This window comes from Myotis davidii, unplaced genomic scaffold, assembly GCF_000327345.1.
Source record: "Myotis davidii unplaced genomic scaffold, ASM32734v1 scaffold240, whole genome shotgun sequence".
Taxonomy (NCBI): Eukaryota; Metazoa; Chordata; class Mammalia; order Chiroptera; family Vespertilionidae; genus Myotis; species Myotis davidii.
This window is the reverse complement of record NW_006292334.1, coordinates 345,198-360,966: the sequence shown is the minus strand read 5'-3', so window position 1 is coordinate 360,966 and position 15,769 is coordinate 345,198. Positions and strand designations below refer to the sequence as shown.

The 15,769-nt window shown below is 43.4% G+C and overlaps 1 protein-coding gene across 1 annotated transcript in view; it reads right to left on the bottom strand.

The window, feature by feature from the left end:
* MCM3 (minichromosome maintenance complex component 3) overlaps nucleotides 1-15,094 on the bottom strand; it is a 22,663-nt gene extending 7,569 nt beyond the window's left edge. Inside the window, exons 1-12 of the mRNA XM_006765699.2 lie at nucleotides 14,824-15,094; nucleotides 13,674-13,786; nucleotides 12,876-13,084; nucleotides 12,028-12,158; nucleotides 9,351-9,589; nucleotides 8,761-8,869; nucleotides 7,820-7,973; nucleotides 7,414-7,545; nucleotides 6,716-6,924; nucleotides 3,683-3,857; nucleotides 3,213-3,339; nucleotides 2,242-2,392 (exon numbers count right to left, since the gene is read on the bottom strand). Of these exons, the coding sequence (XP_006765762.1) occupies nucleotides 2,242-2,392; nucleotides 3,213-3,339; nucleotides 3,683-3,857; nucleotides 6,716-6,924; nucleotides 7,414-7,545; nucleotides 7,820-7,973; nucleotides 8,761-8,869; nucleotides 9,351-9,589; nucleotides 12,028-12,158; nucleotides 12,876-13,084; nucleotides 13,674-13,786; nucleotides 14,824-14,901 (1,827 nt within the window). The 5' untranslated portion in view covers nucleotides 14,902-15,094. The remainder of the gene's footprint in view (nucleotides 1-2,241; nucleotides 2,393-3,212; nucleotides 3,340-3,682; nucleotides 3,858-6,715; nucleotides 6,925-7,413; nucleotides 7,546-7,819; nucleotides 7,974-8,760; nucleotides 8,870-9,350; nucleotides 9,590-12,027; nucleotides 12,159-12,875; nucleotides 13,085-13,673; nucleotides 13,787-14,823) is intronic.
* Between the last annotated feature and the right edge of the window lie 675 nt (nucleotides 15,095-15,769).

Here is a 15,769-nt window from a genome sequence, read left to right as displayed (position 1 = left end):
AACATTTGATTACTAATTTTAAACATTTCAAAAACAGTTAATTTATAAAGAGTTGATGTACCTTAGAATATATGCCTAAAAAATTCTAGGCAGGTGTAAGGTAAATTCCCTATGCTGAGGGTATAAGAAATTGCTGCAATTTCAAATTGCCGGAATATATTCAAAAAATATATAGAAGATCCCCTCAAAAATAAATGCCTTTCAGGCAATATAATCACCACCAGCACCACTGTAGGATGATCTACTCTAAATACTGATTCATGCCCGCCTAGCCAGTTGCGCTCAGTGGATAGAGCGTTGGCCTGTGAACTGAAAGGTCCCAGGTTCGATTCTGGTCAAGGGCATGTACGTTGGTTGTGGGCACGTCCCCAGTAGGGGGTGTGCAAGAGGCAGCTGATCAATGTTTCTCTCTCATCGATGTTTCTAACTCTCTATCCCTCTCCCTTCCTCTCTGTAAATAATCAATAAAATATATTAAAAAGAAAAAAGAAAAGAAAAGCCTAGAAGGAATACCAAAGTGAAGGGAGAAAGAGTCCCTTACTGCAGGCTTAATGCACCAATAACTTTGCTTTTACATTATTTGTGTCATTAATGCTCTTCATTACTAGAAAAAGTTTTATAGATGACAAAAATGGGACTCAAATAACTTGTCCAAGGCCATGCTAATGAGGGGTGTGAAAGAGGACACATTTTTAAAAGTTGGATGAACTCACTAAGTCCAGAGCAGCAGAACTCTGACAAGTTCTTATCAAAGGGTTCTCAAAGGAGAGGAGGGTGCATGCAAAACTGGGGTGCCTTTACCTTTCTTAACTGTTATTGTCTGAACAGGGCCCCTGGCCTAAGGAACCAGAATGTCTGTGTTCCTTAGCACACAGGACTAGACACCTGTACTTTTTTTAAGTTCCAAGTGCTTCTGATGTGCCCTCCTCGTTAAGCATCCCTGACTTTATCCAACTTTCTCATTATTTTATGAATAACAAAACTGTGAGCAGAGAGGTGAAAGATCCAAAAATTAGCTGTAAACCTCGGGTCAAGACAAAGGGCTGTACTACCACACCTCCCGCTGTATGATGCACCAGTGAAGTATGTGGTCACTTCTACTTTCAAGTCTTTAAAATTATCATTTAAACCCAATCTGACATTCAAAAACAAATGTATTTATATTTATATAAGTTAACCAAGACTTTTAATGATTTAGAAAGCTACCAGAATTTGGAGTTTATTGCTCCATTATAGCTCTGGTTGGTATATTATGTGCAGTGAGAGGCCTTTGACACACTGGAGTGTATTCATATGTGAGAAACATAAAAAGGGAGTTGTTTAATTGAAGAAGACAAGTCATACAAAATCTCCAGACAACAACACTGAGACCCATGAGTAGGCATCAAAGTGAAGCAGGTTTAAGCTTGATAAGTAGAAGACTATTGTAACATTTCAATGCAGTGATATACTAGGCTTGTTCTCCCTGGGGTGTCAATGAAGTTCCAGAAGGAATTTTAGAAAACAGAATTCCTGTCCTGGGTCAGGCTGAAGTAGATGATCTGGGATCACATAGAATCCAAGAGTCTATGTCTGTATTGCAGAATGAGGGTTTTGGACTTGGATTTCTTGGTAAAATCCTGTATGAACTAAACTGCCCCAAAAGACTTAGATAAATTCATGGGCTGGTATGTAAGGTTTCTAGAAATAGCTTTGGAAAATCATCACAGTTGTCCAACTGCAAGTCATCTGTCAAAGTATAGCTCAAATATCACTCTGGGAATCCTTTCCTGATATTCATAACCTTCTGGAATGTCTAAGGGAAAAGTTGATGCTTCTTCATCTGTCTCCAACAATTGCACATGCAGTCATCTTCAAGTACCACATTATGGTATATATTTATAAATATGTATGCATGATCTTTCTACCTGCCTTTCTGCCTCCCCAGCCCAGGTCTGAGCTCTTATTTTAACACTGCCTATAAGAATAGACTCATTCAGTTCCCAGAAGTGGCTCATGTTAGCTAAACAGATCACAGATTCTGGAGACCAACATCATCTGAACTGATCAGATACATATTATCTCGGGGGTTCTTATTTCATTTTCCTTTGTAAAAGGAAATTATTATCATTGTGTCAAGACCAGAAGAAAAAGGTAAAGAATCACTACGTTAAAATGGCTTCAGAGCCCCCAGATAGTAAGGGGTCTTCCCAGCCACATGCTTAAGGGATTTCCAGGGCCCTCTTGCCCTTGAGGACTCACCCTGGCGGTGTCGGAGCTCATGCTGTCCTGGCTGCGCAGGCGTGAGTACTCCTCTGCGATGTAGGTGGCTGACTCCTGCGTTAGGATGGGCTTGATGATTTTGGCCACGTGGATGTACTTCTTCATGAAAGCCGCACTCACCATCTTCTCCCTAGACCCACACACAGTGAACTCCCCGCCCTGCCACACCTCAGCACGTGCCTGAGACAATGGCTCTCCCTCTCCTCACAGAAGTCAAGGTCAAGTGGCAAAGCAGAGACAGCCTAGAACCCATTATCATAAATCTCATATGGAGCACGTCCGAGGCCCTTTCACATATTTTTATTTAATTCTACAGGTATCACTTAGGTATTAATTGTGAGTTAAGAAGTTTAGGTATTATTTGCCCTATTTCATACATGGGGAAAGTATGGCGCAGAGAAGCATAGGTAGGCTCAAATTCAGTTTCCTGACTTGAAATTTTATGTTCTTAAACCAACAGGTTTGAAGATGATGTTATGTTTCCTACTGCACCGTGGCCAAAAATAAAGGAGTAAGAGCTCACATTTCATGCTTTGAGCATCTGGTCGCAAGTTTCCTTTATCCAAATTGACTTGCAAAGCCTCCAGTGCTTGCCATCTCCTGACCCTTCACCACGAACTCAACATAAATAGCTACCTGACGCGCAATCCTTCACAAGATGACATCACACCCACAATCAGTTAGGCATGTCATCAATCTTCTATTTTAGGAAAAGATCAGAACCTAAGCTTAATCACCCACAAACATTTACAAGGCAACTGGCCAGGAAAAGGGGAGTCTCTGTGGATCCAGAAGAAAACAGGTCCACATGGTTATGATTCCAGCATACTCTTAGCCTGGACAGCATAAATATATACACACGCCCTAATATGATACAATATTAAATATACAAATGTTCTAATGACACAAATCTCTGGTTCCCTCAAGGGACAGGTCTGAGAAATGCTCACTTTTTCTTCCTATGCCCATGCAGAAGGTTGTCATGCTTCTCATAAATCTGGGTGTCCTGCTGATCGTCTTGGCTAAAGTTGGGATCATCTGTGGCCAACATTTCCACGGCACTACCCAAAGGCATAGCTAGAAAACCCAAGGGGAGAGAAAGGAGAGTAAGAAAGAGCTTAACCAGGGGAACTGCACAGTAAGGAAGAGAAGGACTCCCAAGGAAACAGACATGCGGAGGCCAAAAGTAAGGAAGGTGGAACCACCTCGCCCACAGAAGATGCTCAGAGGTGTTCCCAGGCCCAGAAATGGGCAAAAGACACACCTCGGGATAACCTCCAGTGAGCAGTAAGGGGAGGTGGCCAGGCCAGGAATGGCATCTTTGACATCAACCCAGACACACACCACCACCTGGACTGGGCATCAGATAAGGAGATCAATCTAGGCACCCTTCTCTCCCTTACTCTTCTCGTGGTCTCACCATCTCCATCCTGCTCCCCTGGTGTCCTGTAACGGTGCATCCTAAGGACATGGTCAGAGATCTCCCGATCCTGCTCAGGGTCCATCTGGTCCAGCATGATGAAGAGTAAGTCAAATCGGGATAGCAGTGAGTCCTGCAGCCCGATGTTCTCCATAGGGGTCTTGTACTGATCATACTGGGAACACAAGAGAAAAGGAAAGTGGAGGCAATAATCAAAAGAAAGGACAAGGAGGCTGGATTGATTCTGGGAGTGAGAATGAAAGACTAGGCCTTAGAGAAAAAGACCAGAAGCAGTGAAATAGAAAATTTTAACACTATTAAAATAGTAATTCATCTCCACCCATAGCCCTTCTCTAACTGAAGCTCAGCTGACCTGAGTGACTCCAGGCCCCACCTCCTAGCGTAGGTGTCTCCATCAGGCTGTGTGTGGATCCCAAAACCAGCCTCCTCCTCCCCAAGCTTTATTCTGCTTGTCTCGTTCCCAAGGCAGCACCAACTCTGAAGACAAGCTGGCTAAACCAGAGAAACTGAGAAACTTTGGAGTCCCTTACTCAGAAAGCAATGAGTGTGGGGCGCAGTTACGGTGTTTTGGCCAGGTTCAAGCCTCGGACTAATGAAAGCCTCTCATTGCCACGTGCAAGTCCCAGCTGGAGGGCAGGGCCCTCCCAGCACAATTATAGCTAATGGCTGTGGTTGTAAGCTTGAACCTATGGTCCAAACACGTAGCCCCACGTGCTTTGTGATAGAGAGGCGCCCTGGGGTTGAGTATGCCATGGCCGTGCCGGCTCCCCACAAATGAGTAAAATGAAAATTATCAATAATCTAAATTATGTTTTAAGAATCATAGGAGCCCGGCTGGCATGGAGTGAGGTTGAAACTCACGAGAATGCTGTAAACGTGATCACGCACCTACTTTGTCTCGTGGCATCTGCTATAAAATAAAGACACGGCTTGTGGGCGCTGGCACTGTCTCCTCATCAGGGAGCAGCATCCCACCGAGACCCAGCTTTCATTCTCTTGTCTGTCTTTTCTCAATCCTTTCACCCCCGCCACTCAGGGTCACTGAACCAAGTTGAGCTGGCATGGCACATAAGGCGCCCTGGGGTTGAGTATGCCATGGCCGTGCCGGCTCCCCACAAATGAGTAAAATGAAAATTATCAATAATCTAAATTATGTTTTAAGAATCATAGGAGCCCGGCTGGCATGGCTCAGTAGTTGAGCGTCGACCTATGAACCAGGAGGTCATGGTTCGATTCCCGGTCAGGGCACATTCCTGGGTTGCAGGCTCCCGCCCCAGGGTGGGGCGTGCAGGAGGCAGCTAATCAATGATTCTGCCTCAATGATAAGAAGCATCTTATCATTGATGTTTCTAGCTCTCTCTCCCTCTCTGAAATCAATTTTTAAAAAAAGAAGAAAAAAGAATCATAGTTTTCACCTGGGAGTCAAGAATCCCTGTATTCTTATCTTTCAATTCAGGACCCACCAGGCTGATGCCAACCCTCCCACATATACTTCAGAAAGCCTAACAATCTTGGGGGTAAGATTAATAACCATTCTGATGACCATGTTCACATTTCAGGACTTGCCATTTCCCCCTATATTTCAATTCTTCAGAATAATGTAAACACACATTAGCATTCATCTAAAAACCTATGGTTTCAATGCACACTATGAATTAGAACCAACCTGTGGAACCTTTTCTAAACCACAGTTACCAAAAGCCCTAACTCAGAGATTTGGATTCAGAAACGCTAAGCTAGAAATCAGGCACCTGTATGTTTAAAAAACACCACCAAAACATGTATTCCCACACACTGAGATAAACTGCCAGAGCACAGCATAGGCTCTGCTTCAAATGCCGGCTTTGCCATTTTCTAGTTTGTGACTCTTGAGCAAGTTACTTAAACTTTTATGCCTCCATTCTCTCATCTGTAAAATAAGGACACTACCTACACCTCACAGGGGTTATTGTGAGGATGAAAGGAGTTGATGAATATAAAGCATTTATAAGTATTAGTTAATAATATTATTATGACACAATCTTTAAGGAGGGCAATTTGGCAATCTCTACCAAAATAAAAATGCATTTAACTCAATCTAGTAATTCCATTACTAGGTATTTATCGTACAAGCATACTCCCAAATGTATAACAAAACGCACATGAAGGGATTTTGTTGCAGCTTCATTCACAAAGAGATAGCAGCAAATGCCCATCAAATGGAGACCAGTGAAAAAAATTTACTGTAAATCTATACAATGAAATGCTAGACCAGCGGTTCTCAACCTGGGGGTCGCGACCCCTTTGGGGGTGGAACGACCCTTTCACAGGGGTTGCCTAAGACCATTGGAAAGCACATATATAATTACATATTGTTTTTGTGACTAATCACTATGCTTTAATTATGTTCAATTTGTAACAATGAAATTGGGGGTCACCACAACATGAGGAACTGTATTAAAGGGTCACAGCATTAGGAAGGTTGAACACCACTGTGCTAGACTATTTAAAAAAAAAAAAAAAAAGGCGAACTCAGCAAACCCCAAACAGAATAAATATAAGATTACATCTAAAACTCAAAGATAGATTAATCTTTAAGATGGAGATAGTGCATTGTTGGTACATGCTTAATTTTTGTTTCCTGAAAATACTCGGGAGCTGTTAGTGGCTATCTCTTGGGAAAGAAATTTCCATGTTGTACCTCTCTGTTACCACATGTACATAGTACTTTCATTTTAATGTCAATACAGGTTACCTGGGAGGTGAGACTGCAGGTCATTTTTGTTTTCGTCTTTATATTTCTGAAAAGTTACTTTAAGTAAGTCACTTTCCAGGGGATTCTGATGTGTATGAGTGGGTGAGGAACCATGGCCCTAAACCAAGGACAGCAACAAGAGGGCCTAAAGATGATAAGCTTACTTTGGTCTTTGGCCTGTTGTCTCCCTGGGTTACCTAAACTAAACTTCTCAGTCCAGTTATCCAGCAAAACTAAATGAAGGTGAGGACAATGGTTAAGTGCCTGATTCCACTGACCCTGCCATAGACGGGGTTGGCTGCTGCCAAAACACTGCAGCGGGCATTCAGTCGAGCGTGGATGCCAGCCTTGGCGATAGTGACTCGACCCTGCTCCATCACTTCGTGGATGGCCGTGCGGTCCATATCAGACATCTTGTCAAATTCATCAATGCAAACCACACCACGGTCAGCCAGGACCATGGCCCCCGCTTCCAGACGGCGTTCCCCTGGGAAGTAGGGAGACAAATATACATGCTATAATCCAGGTTGTAGGGGACAGAGGGAGAGATTTCAACCCCCTCCTGGGACTCTCTCACTGTCCCATATGAGAATATAGTAACGTCAGCACCTAGAGACTTAAGGAATCCCTGGTGGGTAATTCCTTGTCACACGCTGACCCCTAAGCAGCAAGACTCCAACCAACTTCCTTTATAGATTCTTCTCTTTTCACCCTCATCCTCAAGTAATTTCCCAACTAGATCTGTTCTCTTTTCACTAGTCTTCAAACCCCTTCCTCTAGTATAGGAAACAGTACATCTTCATTCTCATTTCCCTTCCAATTTGCTTTCTCCTCAAAAACTCTTTTAAATAGCTTTCTAGGAGACATTCTTGTCAACAGAGGGCCACCCAAACTTAAATAACTCACCCACTGTTGTCCGACACTCAGTTCTCTACATGTTGGGTCTCACTGCCAGACATCTGCCAAGGACCCTTACCTGTTTCCTGGTCTGTGGTGACAGCAGCCGTCAGACCCACGCCAGAGGAGCCCCGGCCAGTGGTAGGGATCGCCCGGGGCGCAGTGCAGAGCACATACCGCAGCAGCTGAGACTTGGCAACCGATGGGTCTCCTGTAATTGGATAGAGGCAGTGGTGACTCTCTAAGAAAGTCTCCACAACCCCAAGTTCTGAGTTTTAGAACAGCTCTTAATATAACAAATATACAGTCATAGGTTATTAACGTTATTTCCTTTACTTTCCCTTTATCATTTGCAGAAAATATATTTTATATATATAAGCCAGACCTTTTACGGGACTGAAATACAGCCAGGTAAAGGTTATAGAGTCCTCAACCACACTCCACTAGGGAAACCAGGCGTCTAGAACAAATCCCCAGCACCATACCTATAAGCAGAATATTGATGTCCCCACGGATGTGGCTGCCATTTTCCAGGTCACGCTCCACCCCTCCCAAAAGCAGGCAGAGGATTGCTTTCTTGACATAGTCATGCCCATGGATACTGGGGGCCAACGACTTGGCCAGCTGGTCAAAGATATCCTACGGGTGTGAAAGTCTAATGAGATTCCATGGGATAGTGCTGAGCTCCACTTTACAATGTAGTCTATTGAAAATGCTTGAAGATATACACAAACACAAATACAAATACTGTTTCTGATAGTAAAATCTTCCTAAGACAAATCTCATTGATCAGATCATTTTCAAGCAGTTACAGAGGAAGCCTAGGTTCCAAATCTTGCTTAGAGGTTTAATCTTTAAGAAAAAAGTGATCCCTCATCAATACTGAAATATGCTTATCTTTATACTCTCCATTCATACTAATCATAAATGATCATAATTTTTAAGCCAGAAAAAGTGTTTCCAGTTTCAAAACATTTTAGGTTCAATAAAAATATGTATTGTCTTTCAGCAGTAACCTATGTCACACATGCATTATATTTTGTTTAATTCTAAATGTTAACATATTCTTTAAAAAGAAAAATGTTTTTGAGAACTAAAACAAATAAAACCACTATTTTAAATTTAGGTAGCAATGTATCACTAATGTCTTCAGTAAATACTCATTGGCACACTGATATTCTAAATCCTATTCTTTATTTATATTAGGTTCACTTAGCAGCCCAGCAGGTAGCACAACAGAAATATTAAAGAACAAACAGCAAAAACACACTGTTGCTCACTGATTGGGTCAAAACTAGAAGCTAGCACCAAATACTTCAGAGGAAAAACCTCAACCTTCCTCCTGATCCAGTACAAAGATGGCCATGCCCAAACACAACCCGTACCGTTCCATCCCCACCCTCCAAGCCCTGAAGGACACCCAGACCTTGGAGCGGGTTTTGCTGAACTTCTTGATCTTGGCTATATCCTCAGCAGAGAATGAAGGCTGAATGTCCTTGCTCATTTGCTTCACATTGCAGGCAATCAGAACGGTCCTAGGACAAAGAGGAGAATTAAGAGAAAGCCTGCTATTTTCAATTCCTCACATCAGAGCCTTTTTAAGTTAATAATCTAGAATATCAAATTTTTTAAAAAAAGAAAGCTGTTCTGAATTAAATAATTGATTCTCTCTTCATCTATGACCTAAACATCTGGCAATGCCTCAACTCGGGAATGCATCTCCTGCTAACCCACAGAGTTTCAAGTAGAAGTGTATATAGGAAGGAGGTGAGGTAGGAAAATGTGAGATACTCGCAGGTAAGCCCTGAGGCTATAATCATATTACCAGTAACTCCCACATTTAGCATGAGATAGTATTACCAGTTTTATATTATAGAAAACAGGTATCCCATCTCCCAGGCAGATAGTGTGCTCCACCTGTTATAACTCTCTGGAACATGGCAAACTGGAGAAAGAATACTACCAAATATGGAAGCTACCAGCAGCATTCCAAACACTTCATGACTGACCCTTTACCTGAAGGTCCCAGAGGTGTAGCCTCCCTTCTTTCCGGGAAGGCAACGGTAGGTCCCCACCACCTGGATTCTGTCACCAGGCTTCACTTTATCCACCAGGTCATTATCCAGAATGACATCCACAGAGCGAGGAAGCTGGCCAGCTGGGGCCTTCTCTGGCATTTCCTGGATAGTGATGGTTTGGTGGTCCTTGTAGACAGAAAGGCCATATTCTGTCTCAAGGGGATTGTTCTCCTCATCCTGGAAAAGGCACACAGAAAAGCACAGTTATCTCAGCTCTGTCTTAGAAATACCACACTAATTTGTGGTGGGAAACAAGTATAATTTAATGACTTCATGATTTTAACATTCAGGAGTAAAAAAGCCAAATATCTTCTCCAGCTTTTCCAACCTTATCTAATAACAAACCATCTAGATGAAAGAGGCAATCTCTAGTCTGAATGGACCACAGCCACATAACATCTAAATTAAGATCCTTCCCCTACTAAAGCTGAATATATACTTTCACCATGATGTAGTATTTCCACTCCTATGTAATACCCAACAAAAGCCTTGTTCTACAAAGTTAACAGCAGCACTATTTCTGATGACCAAGTTAGACAATATCCAAATGCCAGCAACACAATGATTAAATAAATGTGGTTTACTCACACAAGTCAACTATACAGTGAAATACACCTACACACAAGGATAAATCTCACAAACGGAAGCCAACACAAGAGTATTTATTTAGATAAAATATAAAAACAGGCAAAAATAATTTATACTGCTGGACATGAGGATAGACTAACAGGGCAGTGTGGGCCCTCAAGAGGGACTTTTGCCGAAACCGGTTTGGCTCAGTGGATAGAGCGTCGGCCTGCGGACTGAAAGGTCCCGGGTTCGATTCCGGTCAAGGGCATGTACCTGGGTTGCGGGCACTTCCCCAGTGGGGAGTGTGCAGGAGGCAGCTGATCGATGTTTCTCTCTCATCGATGTTTCTAACTCTCTGGTCTGAATGGACCACAGCCACATAACATCTAAATTAAGATCCTTCCCCTACTAAAGCTGAATATATACTTTCACCATGATGTAGTATTTCCACTCCTATGTAATACCCAACAAAAGCCTTGTTCTACAAAGTTAACAGCAGCACTATTTCTGATGACCAAGTTAGACAATATCCAAATGCCAGCAACACAATGATTAAATAAATGTGGTTTACTCACACAAGTCAACTATACAGTGAAATACACCTACACACAAGGATAAATCTCACAAACGGAAGCCAACACAAGAGTATTTATTTAGATAAAATATAAAAACAGGCAAAAATAATTTGTACTGCTGGACATGAGGATAGACTAACAGGGCAGTGTGGGCCCTCAAGAGGGACTTTTGATTTCTGGTAAGGTTGTTTCCTGTTTTGGATGCTGATTTTATAGGTATTCATCAAGTTGTATGCTGCTGTATGTATATTAAACTTTAGTAAAGACATTTTTAAAGTTGTACTTACTTGCCATTTGAGTTTTCAAAAAAACACACAACACTTACTAAATGTTTACAATCTGCAAAACACTGCTATTATTTCATGGAATTATCTCATGTAATCATCATAACTCAGTAAAGCAGGCATTTTTCACATTTTATAACAGATTATAAAAACTGAGGCTGGGAGCAGTTAAATAAGTTCCTTACGATCACACCATAAGTACTGGAGCCACGACTCAAGGCAGACATAACTACAAAATCCAAGCTCTAGGCACTATAGTAGACACACCTCCAAAGGCCTGGTCTGGTGTATTTCACAGCTCAAGCAAAGAAGCTTGGCCACAGTGATTGGTAGGAGAGTACTCCTTGAATACTTCCTGCAGAAGAAAGTCTAGAAAGGGGGATTCTAGAGAGCAGGATTACTTAGACAATGCAAGTGGCCTAAAAGTAAAAAGACATGGGTCCCATCGTTAGAATCATCACTAAGACATAAGCAAGTCACTTAACCTCTCCAAACTTCAATATATCATCTGGAGATAGACTAAATGACTCTAAAGCAAGTTGCAGTAACAATTCTAAGATATTGTTGTTTTAGTTGTTTATATAGTAAGAGGAATGCTAAGATTCCTCTACCAGTTAATAATATTGAAGACAAGAACTGGGTCTTATTTATATGTGTGTCCTCCACAGTGCCTAACAATTCTTTGGATACAGTAGCTCTCAATTAAAATTAATGGTGGGGACAGCTCTTCTTTGATAGAATGAGTTCAAACATCAAGTAATCAACAGTAATAATCTTCTTTTGTCTCATTAAGTAAAGCTTCACGTCATTCTCAATTCAGATCAACCTGCACACTAAGAATAAAGTCATTGCTTATGCCAACCTTCTCTCAAACCTGTAGTAAAATGCTCGCAAAGAGCACATAGTAACGTTGTAGCGTAGGTATTTCCCATATTAGTCTATAAAAGTATATCCTTCTTTCAACCCTTCCATAATTTTCTACAGTGAATATTTATTCTTATAAAAAAATTGTGAACTTTCCATATTAAGTTCTGGCTAACAATCAATCTTTCCTTTAGATTAATCCTCAGTCCTAACTTTCACCCTATTTTCTTTTAGAAGACTTCAGATGTTACCCAATTACTTGCATTAAAAGACATATTTGACTACAACCTCCAAAGAGGTTCAATCAATTCATTCCCCTCACCTTGGTGGGGTAGACAGAGCTGGAAGGAAAGGCCACTAGGGTGGTTAGATCAGAGTAATGTCGCTCTATGGTCTTCTTTGTAGCAGGACAGTAGTGGACACTGCGGACAACTTTGGGACGAACTAGAGAGCCTGGGAATGAAAAACATGCATATGAAGTCATCCAACTAGACCAGTGATGGCGAACCTATGACACGTGTCAGAGGTGACACGCGAACTCATTTTTTTGGTTGATTTTTCTTTGTTAAAAGGCATTTAAACATATAAAAAAATATTTTAAAAATATGTCTTTGTTTTACTATGGTTGCAAATATCAAAAAATTTCTATATGTGACACGGCACCAGAGTTAAGTTAGGGTTTTTCAAAATGCTGACACACCGAGCTCAAAAGGTTCGCCATCACTGAACTAGACAGTCATAAAGGTGGGACCTAACCCAGGCAAGCCTATGATGACTCCAAATACTAATGTCCCAACTAGTTTAAGCTGTTTCAGTAACATGTGTCATGTATTCATCTTTACATTTCCATACAGAACAACACCATACCCATGTAAAGCTTTAAGTACAACCGATCCCAAATGAGATAGCAGGAGTTCAGGGATAGAAAGAGGAGACTGCCAAGAGCCAAGACTCCTCCCCTCTCAGCAGAATTCAGCATCTTGCGAACACAGGTGGCCACTCAAGGTCCTCCTAATCACTAGGAGCTCCTCCAACTTTCAGCTGGTAACCTAAATGCTCCACCTTTCTGGTACCACAAGCTACCAGCTTTCCTCCACCTCTCCTGCTTTCCCAGGCCCTGTCAGTCCATCCCACCTCCATTCCCTCAGACCTTTACTTTAACACACTCACACTTGGTGACAATGCCCTCCACACAGACGACACAGCTGAGGAAGACGGAGGTGAGAGTCCGGGGGGAGACATGCTTGGAGCCAAAGCTGCCCTCCAATCCTATGTAGAACTCCTCATACTGCTTGGCGTAGGTAGCATCAATGGAGGCTACAAAATCCTTTAAGGCCCGCTGGAAGGCAACCAGCTCCTCAAAGGCATTGTTCAGGAGGCTGCATATGGACAAGAGAAAGAATAATTAGGCAGACAGCAGAACTCAAAAAAAGCTGACCTTCAAAACAGAAGTGGACGTTCTGAAACGATGAAGGCCAAGGAGGAAAATCTGGCTCCTACTTTCTCCTCCCACCCTACAAGACTCAGGATACTCGACTAAACATGGAAGGGGGGGCTCTTAAGAGGAAAATGCCTACCACCTAATTTTGGAAGAGAAAGATAGGAGCAGGGCCCCGGCCGGTGTGGCTCAGTTGGCTGGAGCGTACACCAGAGGTTGTGGGTTCGATTCCAGGTCAGTCACATACCTAAGTTGCAGTTTTGATTCCTGGTCGGGGTGTGTATGGGAAGGCAACTGATCAATGTTTCTCTCTTCCTCCCCCTCCCTCTAAAAATCAGTAAGCATGTCCTCCCGTGAGGATTTAAAAAACAACAACATAGTAGCAGGTGAGGCAAAGAGGGCTTCAAGGTAAAAAAGTATCTCACCCAGGTCCTCTCCTGGGAAGCCAGTTCCAATGTGGGGAAGAGAGAAGGGAGCCATTCTCACCCAGAGCCAGGATATCTATCCCCTTGGAAAGGCTTGCCACTCACCGATTAGCCCTCTTCTCGTTTTTTCTGCGCAGATCATTCACGTTAACAATCAGCCGGTATTGGTTGTCACTGATCAGCTCCCGAACTTTGCTCTGATAAATTCCCTGGTCTTCCTGCAAAAGAGCCACCACCGTATATAACAAGAGCCACAATTCAAACATGTTTTTCAATAGAGGCAGCTCTCACAGCCAGATAAATGCCCATCTCTGCAGCAGAGCCGAAGGCCCATTCCTCCCATATCTTCGCTCGCTAGCCTCCGATTCCACCTTCACCCAAAGCAGCCGGTGTGGGTTATTACTTCCTCACAGTCCCTGCTGTTATTCCTATGAACAACAGCTTTCCGTACGCAGTCACTTCTCAACCTTTCAAGTGCAATAAATACAAACCTTGTCAAAAAGGTAAATGAAACGGGCTCTTAATACTCATATTAAAATGAATGTTCATTTTAAAGTCACATACAGGATTAAAATGTTTTCTTTCCCGACCATCTGTATAATACAGAAAGAGTTCTCAGACCCGGACCTAAAGGAGTTGGGAGCCTTAGCTATGTGTTTACAGGCCCAGCATCAGCCGCCCTTCGAGATGCTTTACCAACATTCTACAGCTTCCGACCTCGAGTTGCACACGGGACCCTTTACCTGAATAACAACCACCTTCCCTTGGCATCTCACTCAGTACTGAAAAAGAATACTGCCGAATTAGGGAGTCTCCCTCCCAACAGGAAGTCACTCTCTAAGCCTGGGGACCCTAAACGCTGCGATCACTACCTTACGGTAGCGATGCTTCCCCCCCCACACACCTCCCCAAATCAAGAGAGCCAGGAGTGACTCCCAAAAAGTCCATGTGGCCTTTGCCATCTTCTTTGTCCCCGAAGGAAGCCTGTCAAATTTCGCGCGACCCAGCCATCACTTGTACTTAGGAGAAAGTTACAGGGCCGCTCGCTAAGATTCACCAGGAGAGAACCACCTGAGGGCTGACTCCACCGCGAGAATATGTGGAAGGCTCCTGCGCCCGCCGGCTCGGCCGCGGCATCTGCAGGCCTGGCGGGCCTCTAGGTCCCGGCCCCGGCGCTGCTCGGCGTGGCCTCCCACAGCCCGTCCGCCTCCCCAGGCTCCACGCTCAAGAACCTCGCGACCCGAGCCTCTCTCACCTCGTCATCCAAGAAGTCCAGGTAATCTCTCTGCGCCTCCCGCAGCTCCACATCGTCCAGTACCACGGTCCCCGCCATGCTTGTCAGTTCTACCCGAGCCCCGCGTAGGTTCTAGGATGACCCCGCCCCGGCGCGAAACTTCCGAAGTTTTCCCGCCACCAAAAGTTACCACGAGGAAGGGGCGGGGTCTCTGGGAGGATGGGCACATTCTGATTGGCTGATTCCTCTTACCCAGACTAAATGCTATCCAATAGAGAGCTGTTTCTTCTTCGCGTTTACTAGCGGCGCCTCGCCGCGGCGGGAAATGGATCATCCGGGCTTTATCCCCGCCTTGTACCGCCCTCACTGACGGGAAAACTGACCAATGGGGCCGAATGGAGTCTTGTAGGTCCTGGTCATTGGGCAGCCAAAGACGGAAGACCTGAAAGCGATGCATTCTGGGAGTAGTAGTCTTCCCCCAGTTCCCGGATGTTTCCAGGGCTTTTTTTTTTTTTTTTCCAATCAGCTGTATCCTCACTTGCTTAAAGGGGAACAAACCGAGCCTGGCGGTTGGATTCAAACACTAAACATCAGCGAATAGGGGTTTATAACGCAAGGAGGTGAAACATAAAAGCAAATAGTTTTTAAGTATATATTCAAGTCAGGTGTGCTGGATATCTTGCGTAAGAAGCATCCAGAAGAAATAAAGTGAATTTTGAGAATCTGGGATTAAAAATAAAATCATAGCATCTTTGGGAAAAGTCATTTAATTCAGCGACCCACTCGCTATCTGAATACCGTTGCCTGAAGTAACCCATAAAAAGGAGGCGGCGGAGGAGTGTGAAGAAAAATTTTCGATACGTATCCCGCAGCCCCAGAGATAGCCTCGTGTGTTATACAAAATGTTGGACATAATTACTACACCATCTTGCAAACGGGTAAGTTGAGGCTTTCTCGCCTTTATAAC